General features: G+C 36.1%; 1 protein-coding gene across 6 annotated transcripts in view; it reads right to left on the reverse strand.

Annotated features, from left to right (window-relative positions):
• Lrba (LPS responsive beige-like anchor protein) overlaps nucleotides 1–12,855 on the reverse strand; it is a 561,457-nt gene that overhangs the window by 138,050 nt on the left and 410,552 nt on the right. For all 6 annotated transcript variants that reach the window (XM_027392996.2, XM_027392995.2, XM_027392998.1 and 3 more), the window contains one exon: nucleotides 10–150. In XM_027392996.2, the coding sequence (XP_027248797.1) occupies nucleotides 10–150 (141 nt within the window). The remainder of the gene's footprint in view (nucleotides 1–9; nucleotides 151–12,855) is intronic.

Here is a 12,855-nt window from a genome sequence, read left to right on the forward strand (position 1 = left end):
TGAACTTACTATTCTTAGAAGCCATGCAAGAACAAAACTCGCAGTTGAGTAATGAGTACCATAGTGGAACTTTGGAACTTGATCATCTTCCCATGACTCAAACCGTTCTGCAAAGAATGCTGCTCTTTTGGGATTCAAAGCTCCTATTGGCTGCCATTGGAAGGAGAAGGAGAGAAAGAAATATAAATGTAATTATCCTTTATTTCTTCCATTCTTTTAAGATTATCCTGTAAGTATGCATAAAATAAAAATTTTAAATATATGTATTTGCACTTAGAAAAACAACATTGATATACTTGAAGAACAAACAGAAAAATTCACACATACCCCTTTTTTCGAGCATGGCTAAACATACACAGATAACTAAGTGGATAAGTAAACCTGTCATTTCTGTTACACACAGGTTTTTTGTTTGTTTGTTTGTTTGTTTGTTATTTAATTTTTTTCTTAAGACAGGGTTTCTCTGTGTAGCCTTAACTGTCCTGGAACTAGCTCTGTAGACCTGGCTGGCCTCCTGAGTGCTGGGATTAAAGGCATGTATCACCACCACCTGGCTGGTTACACACAGTTTTTTAATCAGTCCCAAAAGGAGAATTATATGAAGTGAACATGAGCTTTTATCATATATTAGAAAGTACCTATAATTAGAAGCAACAACTGGAAACTTCTTGGAGCTAGAAGACTTATTCTATCTCTGAGACGATGGAACAAAGCGGTAAAGAGGGCTAAATGAAAAGAGGTTGTAAGAGAAAGGGAGTAATTAGAGGGTTGGGGCTGTAGAGATGGCTCAACCAGTGAAGTCTTGCATTGCAAGCATTAGAACCTGAGTTCAAGTCTCAAAAAACCATGAAAAAGCTGGACAAGGTGATGTACACCTGTAATTCTAATGCTGGAGAGGCAGACACAGGCAGATCCCTGGAGCTTGCTGGAAAGCCAGCCTAGTCTAATCAATGAGCTTCAGTTTCAGTAAGAGATTATGCCACCAAGGCCGCCGCCGCCGCCGCCACCACCACCACCACCACCACCACCACCAACAACAACAACAACAAGAACAACAACAAGAGATGGTAAGGACATTATTATCTTCTACTGGAAAACAAAACATTTCAACAGAATTTCCAGAATCAGCAAAGCAAAGTGAAGAATCTGGACTCACTAGAAAACTCATGCATAAGTTAGAAGGTTGTTTTGGAAAATAAAGCACATACACTAAGGTCCTTCAAGCCATGCATGGCAACACTCAGTAAATGTTAACTATTATTTTTAAAGTAATCTTTCAGAACTAAGGTGAAAAGAGTTTAAATAAAACAAAGCATCAAGTGCATTGCTTGATGAAGGCATGAAATGGCTGTTGCTGTTCAAGGACTATATGAACTGTATAAATAATGATCAACATCCTGACATTTTCTTAAGGAAGACAGTATCCTTGAGATACTCAGAAGGGGATACAGCTTTAAAAATGCTAAGATCAACCACATTAAATTATAGTTCGGCCTATGGAAACACCAATCTATAGAAAAATCTCTACTCTTTACTCCAAATAAAAATACCAATTCAAAAATAACTTCCCTAATAAGACATAGAATTGTTTTATGTTGCTTAGGAAATTTTGTAAGTTATTCATATTTATAAGATCAAGAACATATCTGACTATTCATGAGGAAAATGCTAACCTAAAATAAATAATATTAATTGAAAATGGATATATTCAGAAATCAGACAGTAAAAAGGAAGCCATGTTTAGACCACGTCTTGAACTACTCTTTATATTATGATTATAAGCAACATTTTAGAGTCATTATTTGGCTATATTTCTTAAATTGTTAGGTTTTTTTTTTTTACCTTCAAAGCTGTTATCAGTATCATTCTCCTTCAACAATATCTTGGTTCTAACCAACATTGCTTTATATTAAGTCAGTTTTTATTTTACAAATTAAGTTTCAAAAACATTTACTTGATTACTATTTTAAGTCAGTGTCACATTACTAATTTTCAAATGCCTTCTTTTAAAGTATTAGCTTCAGTACTAAAGAATTATATTTGACTTACTAAATATATGGTAAAAATCAAACTCATTCCAGGAATTTCTTTCTTTGTTACAGAACCAATGTGGAGGGCCTTTAAATGTATTTTAGTTGTTATCCCTAAAGATACAGCCATGTAAAAGGAAGAAAAGAAATAAAATCACTAGAAGACAAATTATATGAATTAAAAATAGAATCAATGTGCCTTTTGTATGGGGCAGCAGCGTATTAACTATACACTTTATCTGCTTCCATTTTTATTACTCTCCAAATGAGTACCTCAGTGAATCAATAGTTATAGAATCACATTTCTTGAATATAATGCTAAGACCAATTAGGATTGATTTCACTAGCATCTGAAAGAAAAGGCACCCTACTGAGATCCATGTAGGTAGAACCCACAGTATCGATTCTGGCTGGTATTGTCACAGTTGGTTTCTGAAGCCTGTTATAAGAGGACGGCCATCAAGACATACCACATTTATTTGCAAGCATATAAAAAAGAAGTCACCAAATAAAAGAAGGTCTAAAAAAAACAAGGAGCAGTGGAGCTGTGCAATGACAATGATACACTATCAGCTTACTCAGAGAAGTTACAGTGGGAATACACACATTGAATTATACATTACGGGAAAGCACTGATTTATTGTGGTAATAACATCCACCTCATTAAAAGATTCTGCTTTGCTGCAGTTGGAAGGCTACATATTGTTTACTGCTATAAATTAATGGCACTGCAAAGAAGACTGTGGAACCTCCTAACAATAGATCTGTAATGACAGTGCTGTATATCACGGCTTCCTCAGCAGCTTCATAATAAAATGGAGACAATGTATTGAGCTAATACATTCTACCATGCTGGCCCATATTTTTCTGACAACTGCTTTAAAAGATGAGCTGAATCCAACTATGTTATAATGCCACAAAACATTTAACTAAGCAAGAGTCAGTCAGACACCAAAGTGCATCACAGCATTTCAAAAACACTGTCTAAATCAGCATTTCAACTGTTTATTCATCTCCACAGAGGAGCTAGAAGTTAACACTGATATCCTCTTACTTATTCGGCATATTAAGGGTAACTACTGCCATGTAGTTCAGGAAGATGTCAAGCCCTCTCATCTCATATTGAATTTTCTGTACAATTTAACCTGCTTGACAGAATATTTATTTCTAATCAGCAAAATTTTAAAGGAAGAATACTGGCATTTAAAACTGGCCATAACATTTTGGTAACAATAAGTAAAAATAAATATTAAGGGATGCAAAAAAGTACATAATTGAAGATCATTACAAAGAAAATACAAATATCATCAGGACATGCAAAATAAACAGAATTAAATAAAAAATTAAGCCCTATAAAAAGGTAAAACAGCATGTGATATTAAAAATACAGTAATTTGAAATTCAGAGTATCATGACTTATTATTATATAAGAACAGAAAGAAAATTGTATGAAGTAGGAAAAACAAAATAAAAATGTCAAGAAAATAAATTTCTCTAAAAAGGTAGGGTGAAGTGACAAGCCCTACAGTCTGAAGAGTACATCAGTGGTTTCATACAAACAGCAAGGTGGCATCTCTGGTAAGGTGATGAGTATCCTGGTAATGAGGCAGACACAGGATTTATAAAATTGGGAGAGTTTAAATCAGTTTTGTAAACTTATTAGAACAAAAATAATCCACATAAAGTAACCCTCCCCCACCCCACCACCAACATCCTGGCACAGAGAAAGTTATTCTTGTTAATTATGTCTGTTCTGGGTTATTATCAGGGATATTTAAGAAGAGGCTCATCAATCAAGCCCAATGATGAAACACTGTAATCCCTACCAGAGAGGCAGGATGGAAGAACACTGTGCATCACTGCAGCCTCCCTACTCACAGGCTTCCTCACTACAGCTATAGTTCCAAAGGTAAACCCACTTTTCAAAGATCTAAAAGCACCTAACCAATTTATATGAAAAGAAAGAAAATATGAAAGTAAGTGACAACTATCTTTTATGATATTAATGAAAAGAGTTTTGATTTCATAGACCCCCCCTTAAAACTTCACTGACTTAACTACTAGTAAAAATCAGCTTTTTCTTTCATTTCTTCAAATTTTGAGAACTATAACTTTAAGTTACTTAGTGAAAGAATGTTTCTAGATTGAATTACCTGATTATTTATTCACACAAAAATATCCTACTTCAAAATGAAGTAATTTAAATAATTTAGCTCAAAATCAACTTCAATCTTAGAGACTCAAATGTAATACTCAAAACTCCCTTTCCAGATCTTTTTATCCACCTGAAACTGATGGACATTATTTCTCCCAATTTTAGTATCTGCACACTCCTTTTCAAATATGATGTTTATTCAGTAGGTTTATCTAAGAGCCATACATGTAAGGTGCTCAGAAGAGCTCTTGTTAGAAGAAACCCTGTGAGTACAGCTGCTCTTATGTCACACACCATCATCATTCCTTCCCTTCTGACAGGTACATAGGAACTACTACTGCAGCTGATACCAGACTCTCAAGAGTGACATTCCACAAACTCCTGGACCATGTCTGTAGCTACCAAGACTAAGACAGTCACGAAGAATTGGCAGGAAACTCCAGAAGTCCTGTATTGCAAATTTGTTTGAATGAACAAACCTCTGAAATGCACTTTCTCACACCTTACAGTATGTAAGATTTCTAAAAAAAGGTGTTATGAAGAGCAAGTTAAAGGGAGAGGAGAAGAGGTCTTGAGCATATCCCAGGAATAAACATCTCGAAAGAGTTAAAGAATGCTTTTTGAAGATCCATTTTGTGGTATACAGAGAGAGCAATGGAAAGATACCAAAGTAGAAAAGGGTTCCAGAGGGGAATGCAAGAGGATCACGGTGGCTCTGCTTAGGGTTATGACAATCTGAAAGCCACCCCACAGTGTCATGTACATACAGCATGACTGAAAATCTGGAATCAGCATACAAGCAAAGCTTATCCACTCCTAAATGTAGAGAGTACCTGCACATACTGATAGAGATGAGGCAAAGTGAAGGCAAAGAAACTGGTGAACCCACTGTTCTCTTACAGTTTTTACATTACAAAAATGTTGAGAGTAAATGTCAAAATACTAAAGGTAAGGCATTTGATATACATGAACAGATTAAAGCTAGCAGTTCACAGAATAGTAAAGCAAATGTTATATCAAAAAAGTCAGTGACTTTTGTAACTATTTGGTTTGGGACTATTCCAGGAAATAGGTGCATAGGCCCAAAGGGATGTGCCACATGACAACAATGCTTCCATTTGTTGGATATTAACAAAGATTCCCAGAATCTCAAGGAAATAAGCCTAGTATCTTCAAAACAATTCTGTAACATCTAGGCCTATAAGTACCCTCCACTTTGCAGGTGTGAAAAATGTTGAGTCTGGGAAAAGTAAACCATACCAGTCATCTGCTTATTGCCAGCAAAAAGTTAGGATACTTAGACCAAACTGTAAGTCAGTATTAGAATGGTGTGTGTTGCATGGGGTAATGCTGAATTCACAAGGATATTGAAATCCGTTAATTGGAATTTTAGGTTAAATTAAGACACACTTAGAAAGGAAAGAAGAAGAAAAGCCAGATATAGTGGCATACACCTCTAATGCTGGCAATGAAGCCAGGAAAATGAAGCAGAGACACATAGACTTCTGTGGGTTCCAGGACAGCCTGGTCTACACAGTGAGGTCCAAGTCAGTCATGACTACACAGTGAGACCAATTTATTAAAAAAGAAAAAAATATAAGACATACTACTTGAAAATGTATTTGTGCAAACAACACAATAGCTACAAAATATATTGTTCAAGGTGTCTCTTGCTACTTATGCAATATCTGGGGAAGCACTTTAGAAGAAGGTATCACAAATGGGAAAAAAAATGTATGTTTTTGTTTTGGTGACACTGAAAACATGCTTTAAACCAGTTTTAATCCAACGTATGAACCGTCATTAACGTCTCCTATTAACCTCCCTTTTAACTTTGTACTATATCAGTGAACCCAAATGAACAAGAGCCAGCAATCTCTATGTTGCTGAAGCTTTTTAAAGAAAAACATGGTTATTCTGATTTTATCCCATCTGCCTTTCAGGAGTCCCCACCCATCTAGGGAAGAAACTAAAGGAAGAGTCTTTGTTATTCAGGCCACACTTCACTGTAGGAAGCACAACTGTTTTATTTTACTTCTAGCATCTGATGTATCTAAATGACAAATGTAACAAGCCTGGTCATCATTTTCACACAATCTTGGCTTGTAGAGTGTTTTGTTACATGCTGTATATGATGGAGATGGCTTGGCACTTATCTTTATACACCCTAGACTTTATTTAACACTGTCAAGGAAAAAAATTCCATCAGCATGTTTTTATAGCTTTTAGAGTTAACAAATAAGCACTTTTGCTTTCAAGTAGCAGGGGTATTTTTAATCCCTTGGAAACACATTTTACATGGGTTTCTATGGTACATTATCTTTCAACTTAATAATGATATCCAGGAAAAATAAAGTATTTCAGTTCACTTATGGTGCCTATGATGAATTCAAATCATTTCAAATATTCATTACAGATCTGTTTTATTCATCTCAGTTGGCATTGTGGGACTATTCTTACTAAAGGTTTTTAATCTGAGTCTGAGAAAGTCACATAAACTGATGAACATAATGTGGATGGAACAACGATAGCCCTGAGCTCAATGCCAAGAACAGCCCAAGAAAGTATCCTATAAATCTAGATACAATTTATAAAGAATGTTTTAAAGTAGTTATGAAAATAATAAAAACAAAAGAGGTCCAATGTTGATAAACATACTCATTTGTACATAAACACAACTATTTATTTTCAGGACCAATTTAAGACCATTAAAATCAAATAATTTACCTACAGGGTAAATCAAGGTTGATAGTTCTGAATAGATCAACAGCTTGTATATGCAGTATATTGCCAAATAACAAAATTAGGCAAAGGAAAAATGGCTTAAGATTAATAAAAATAGGCTACTGTTCATTTGGACCAACTATTATATTTTAGGAGAAAATGTTAAATATCAGTATAACACTTAGATCTAGGGCTAAGGAGATGGCTTAATGGGTAAGGTATTTTCGTGCAATCATAGTGACCCAGGTTGGGATCCAAGGACCCATGTAAAGCAGACACATAGTTAATGCCCCTGCAATCACAGCACACCTCTCCAGACAGCACACAGATACAGCAGCAGCCCTGCAAGCTCAAAGCTAACTAGTATGGCATATACAGCAGCGAACAAGAGAGACCCTATAGAAAACAAGGTGAATAGTGAAGACTGACACTCAAGGTTGTTCTCTGTTCTCCACCCCTCTGCCCACTCCAAGATTAAAAGTAGTAAGATTATAGTAGTACAAGCTAAAAACACAATGTACAGACAAGCACCTGAGTTGTATCAGTAGCTGAGGAGCTACTGGATGATTGAGGGATGCTGGGAAAGGAGAGTCAGCTTTCTTTAAGGGTATGGACCCTCGTAGGTTGACCACATTCCAGTGGATAGACCCACACCTAAGGTGTACATTAGTAGTGCAAATAAGACCCTGGGTCATTAAAAAAAGTAGGGCAGACATGAAACTGTGAGAGGTTGGGGTTATGTAGATGGCCCAGGAAGGAGTGGGGATGAACATAATAGAAATATTATATGTATGAAATTTTCAAAGAATAAGAATATTATTATATATCTTAAAAGAACCTGAGTTGTAAAGCAGTTTAAAAGTACTAGGATACTATATATAGCAAACAAGGAGACAAACTATTATTGGGCAATAGTTAAATAACAGGATTTCAGGAGAGATGTAGTAATTGTTATCAGTTTAGTCAGATAATCACTAATAACCCAATAGTTGCAACAGAAGAGATCCTAGTAATTCTCACAGCTCATGGATATCTATTGAGTTATACACAAAACTAGTAAATATTAATAACACACACAGGGCTGATATTGATTAATGAAAGACCTGATAGGCAAATGATCAGAATAGTACAATTGCCAGAACAAGCCAATTCCTAGCAAGCATGGGCAAACAAGATTGTCCTTAAGACATTACCCCGGCTGAAGGCCTGAGATCAAATAGAAGTTGGCTACTAAAATAAATAAGCCCAAGAGTCCTACTCATGATGTTCTAAAAGACAATGGAAAAAAAAGAGAAAAAATGGGGAAAACCTGCTCTTCTTCTATCTTTTGGTCTATTCAGTCCCTTAGTAGATCGAATGATGCACACCCACAGAAATTCCCTACATTGCAAAACAAATAATTTATCCTAGTGCAAGTGGAGTTAAAAAAATGCCAATTAGATTCACAAGTAGTATCTAAAATTTATCTTAATTTCCTGCACAAGGTGATATGTTTAAATGATCATCAATACTTAAAATTTGCATTCAATCTTCTGTTTTGGATATAAAGATACTGGCATAGATATCATTTATTGGTTTTGCTTCTTTAGAGAATTGTGGCCAATTCACCATACCTAGAGACAATGTAATTAAGTTAGAAGTTAAAAAGAAGAGGTAACAAAAGATTCCATCCATCATGTTTAAAATGGGCTTGGGATGAAGAACCCAACACCTTAAAGTACTCTTACGAGTTATTCCCCTAGAAAAGTCAAATTCAGAAAGAAGCAATTTTAAAAATGATTACTTACATTTACCTCCGTTTTTTCATATACTAATATAAAATAAATTTAAATATGGAGTATTTACATTTTTACTTAACATCAATATTTAAATTACAACCACTTACAAAACAGAATGTAATATCTTAAGACCTATCTCAGTCTTCCAAATGATGAACCTTTAAAAATGACTCCAAACTTGTCATATTTTTTAGATCATGATAAATGTTATTTTAAAATACATGGATGTCAAAGAATACAATAAGCTAAGAATTTTGAGAATGAAAATAACAATGACTAGGCTAAGAATTCTGAGAATGAAAATAGTGAACTTGTTTCCAAAGTAACTTGTATTTTTAAACCTGAGTTGACTATTTCCCATTAAAAGGAAACTAGGCTTCTTAAAGAAATGGCTCATTCTAATTCTGGGGCCAGCAATGAATATTATACCCCGGGACACTGTGTGCCACAAGAAAATGGAGCTGTCAAATATCAATGTGGTATTATTTGGTCCTCCATTACTGTGCCCACAACATCTGAGAGAAAGAACTTAAGGTAGGAAAGATTTATTTAGAAGGTTACAGTCCATTGTGGTGGGGAACTCATTGGTGAGCAGCTCAGTTCATGATGACAGGAACATGTGGTGGAGGTTGATCACATCACACAGAAGCAGAAAGCACAGAGCCACAGGAACCAGAGACAGCTATCATCCTTGAAGGCCTACCCTAGTGACTCACTTCTGCCAGCCAGCCTCTTCTTCCTAAATGTTTGATGGTCTCTCTCTCTCAAAAAAAAAAAAAAAAAAAAAAAGAGCTTTTAGCTAGGGGTTAGTGTTCAAAACATGATCCTCTATGGACATTTCAGAGATTCAAGCCTGACAATAGGATTTATCTAAGCAATACAGTATTTTCATGAGAGGCCACAGTAGAAAGTCATGATGATTTCATTGTCATAGAAAACAATGCCCACCCCTCTTAGAATTAGAAAGCACCATGGTAAGGCTGCTCTGCACCTGGAAGGTGGGGTGCACCTGAAGAGGTCAGGTGCACCTGGGGAGTTTGAGACAGATGACCAGCCTGGGTTACACAGTGAGGCCTTATTTGAAACAAACAGGTTGGGAGAAAGCTGTTCCCATTCTACTAAGAAAAAGTCTACAAAATCCTAACTTTACTTGAGATCCTCATAGAGAATTGAGGTAGAAAACAACCAAGAGAACCAAATCTGCCAAACTGACAAGACTCTCAATTGAGAGGTTATACAGAACATAATGTTGACAAAGGAAGAGTAGCAAACACAAAATAGAAGACCCTTGAAATAGTTTGAGTGAATTTAGCAGTTTAGAAAATTTGTTAGATCCCAAGACAAGGGCATTCACATGTACTTCTAAGATTTTTCCCCATGGGTCCGCATAGGGTGCTACTGAAGGAGTGTGAGCATGTACAGACAGGAGATCAGAGAGAAGTCCTCAGTCTGACACAGGCTCACAGGATGTAACTGACTGCTACTGGAATTGGGTACAAAACATCATCACTAACACTAACCTTTCTCATATATGAGACCATCCCTTAAGCTGACAGGGAAGACACCACATTCTATTTCCCAAATAGAGAAAGGAAAAGAATCTACTACAGGAGGGTGGGAGGCAGACACGCTGCTTCTGAAAGAAAGTCAAAGTAAAAACACTTCACTTTGAATAATGCCCCCCCAAAAATCTCTCTTTGACAAAAATTTAACTAATGTGAAAGAGAGATCTATCCCAGGGGACAGATGGGAAAAATCTCCCCCGCATAAGACCTGTCCCAGATGCAATACACAGTTTGGATGACTTGAGAGCTGGAATACAGAAAGCTGAAAAGGTCTATCTGGGGAACATACAGACTGCAATTCGTAAGACTGCCTCTGGACCAGAGCTGAGGAATGATCTCACCACCTAGCATGGCACTAGTAGGTTTACTTGTAGGGAAAAAACAAATTATAGAAAGAAAATACCTCTATGGTATAGACTCACAGAATCTAATGGAAGAAAGGACAGAAAAACTGAGGGAAGTACTAACAGCACCATTGGGCAAAGTCATATGGAGACCCAAGCCTGTGTGGTACTGAAGATAGCAGCAAAGAGCTCAAGCGGCCTCATCGATTAGACTGAATTCCCCACAAACTGTTTAGAGAAGCAGTAACTTACACATTTCTAGCTATAAGATATTCATATCTCAGTCTGTAATTTTGTCCTGTTCCAGACAATACAGAATTGTACAAATAACTTAGAAAAGGGGCAGATAAAGGGAGATAAGACATGGAGAACTGATGAGTGAAATAAAAAACAGAAAGGATTTAAAACAACCATAGAAGGGATGGGGAAATGGCTCAGATGGTAAAATGCCTGCCACACAAGCATAAGGACCTTAGTTCAAATCCTTCCTACACATGTATCTGGTTGTAATGGAATGTGCCTGTAATCTCTCCTGAGGCTCCCAGAGGCATGCTGACCAACCATGAGTTCCAGAGTCACTAAGATACTATCTCAAAAATGTAAGATGGAGAATGACAGAGGACACCTAACACTGGAGGTCTCCACATGCACACACACGTGTATAAACCACACACACAAGGATAAAACAAGCTACATCAAAATTAACATTAAGTAATAATGGTATTATTACTGAAATTAAAAAGCAGAGATTGTAAGACTGGATATAAAACCACATAGTATTAGATATTATCTGCAAAAAAGTATTGTTAAATATAAAGACATAGATTGGGTTTTAAAGATGGAAAGAAGATATTGTAAAGAGTCACTGAAACAACACTGTCAGATAAATATAAAAAGCAGTACGATTGCTACTAAGTATAAGGTAAGATATTACAAAATATACATGAATATGTTTATTAGGAAAACATAATTTAAAAATGTGTATGTGCATGTGTGTGTGTGCGTGCGCACGCATATTAGTTTTCTGGGACTCCTGCAACAAAGTACAAAAACTGAGTGGCTTCAAACAGTAGAAACATATCACCATCTAGTTACAGAGAAGTCTGAAATCATGCTGGTATCAGGGCCACGGACATGCTCTCTCTGAAACCTCTTGTAGCGTAAGTCTAAGCCAGGCCTCTGTTATCACAGCTCTGCCTTTGTCAAGTGTCCTCATCTTCTCATGAGGACATCAACATCACATGCATTGGGTTTGGGTCCACCCTAATGACTGCAACTTAACTTTATTACATCTGTAAAGAACTCATTTACACAAAAAGCATTATTTACAGGCACCAGATTAGGAATTTAGGGCTTAAATGTTATCTTTAAAATTTTTGAACCTGGGAACTCTGGAAGAGCAACCAGTGCTCTTTTGGGACATCTCTCAAGTCCTTTAAATGTGTCATTTGGGGACACATCAAACCATATCTAATGGAAAATATGTAAGATAAAAATGGACATACCTGAAAATATTTAAAGAAGTCTAAAATACTGCTTTTTTCAGTAACAAATTTAATTAAATAAATGAAAAAGATACCATATACATGGATTATAAAATTCAATATTGCTGATACATTATTTTTGCCAAAATGACCTAAAGACTCAATGTCTTGCAAAATCTTGCAGGTTTTTTAAAAATTAGAAATTGACAAGCTAATTTTCAAAAACCAAAAACCCACAGTTGCTAATTTTGAAAAGGAATATAGTTGAAAGAGTCACATAGCCCAAATTCATGATAAACTATAAGACTTGAAGTAACCAAGACAGAACAGCACACAAGAGGATAGATAAACATTTGACAGAACAGAATCTGGAAAAACTACACATACATGGTCAGCTGATTCCAATAAAACAACCAGGACTATTTAATGCAGTCTTTTCAAAAATACATTTATATGTCTATGTGTATGGACGGGTGCTTGTGTGCCACAGCGCATACACGCTAGGTTGCACATGTGGAGGTCAGAAGACGTCCTGCAGGACTCAGTTCTCTCCTTCCACCGTGTAGGTCCCAGGGATCTAATGAAGTTAGATGACTTAGTAGCAAGTCATCTTGAAGGTCAAACCACACAGTCTTTACAATAAATTGGACTTATATGAATAAGAACCTCAACCCCCAACTTTATACCTCTAACATATTCTAGACCAAAAATAAGTAACATCGGCAAGCACAGTATAGGAGAATAATGTGAAGGATTCAATTTGTTTCTAGAAAAG

The sequence above is a fragment of the Cricetulus griseus genome (genome assembly GCF_003668045.3).
Source record: "Cricetulus griseus strain 17A/GY chromosome 1 unlocalized genomic scaffold, alternate assembly CriGri-PICRH-1.0 chr1_0, whole genome shotgun sequence".
Lineage (NCBI taxonomy): Eukaryota > Metazoa > Chordata > Mammalia > Rodentia > Cricetidae > Cricetulus > Cricetulus griseus.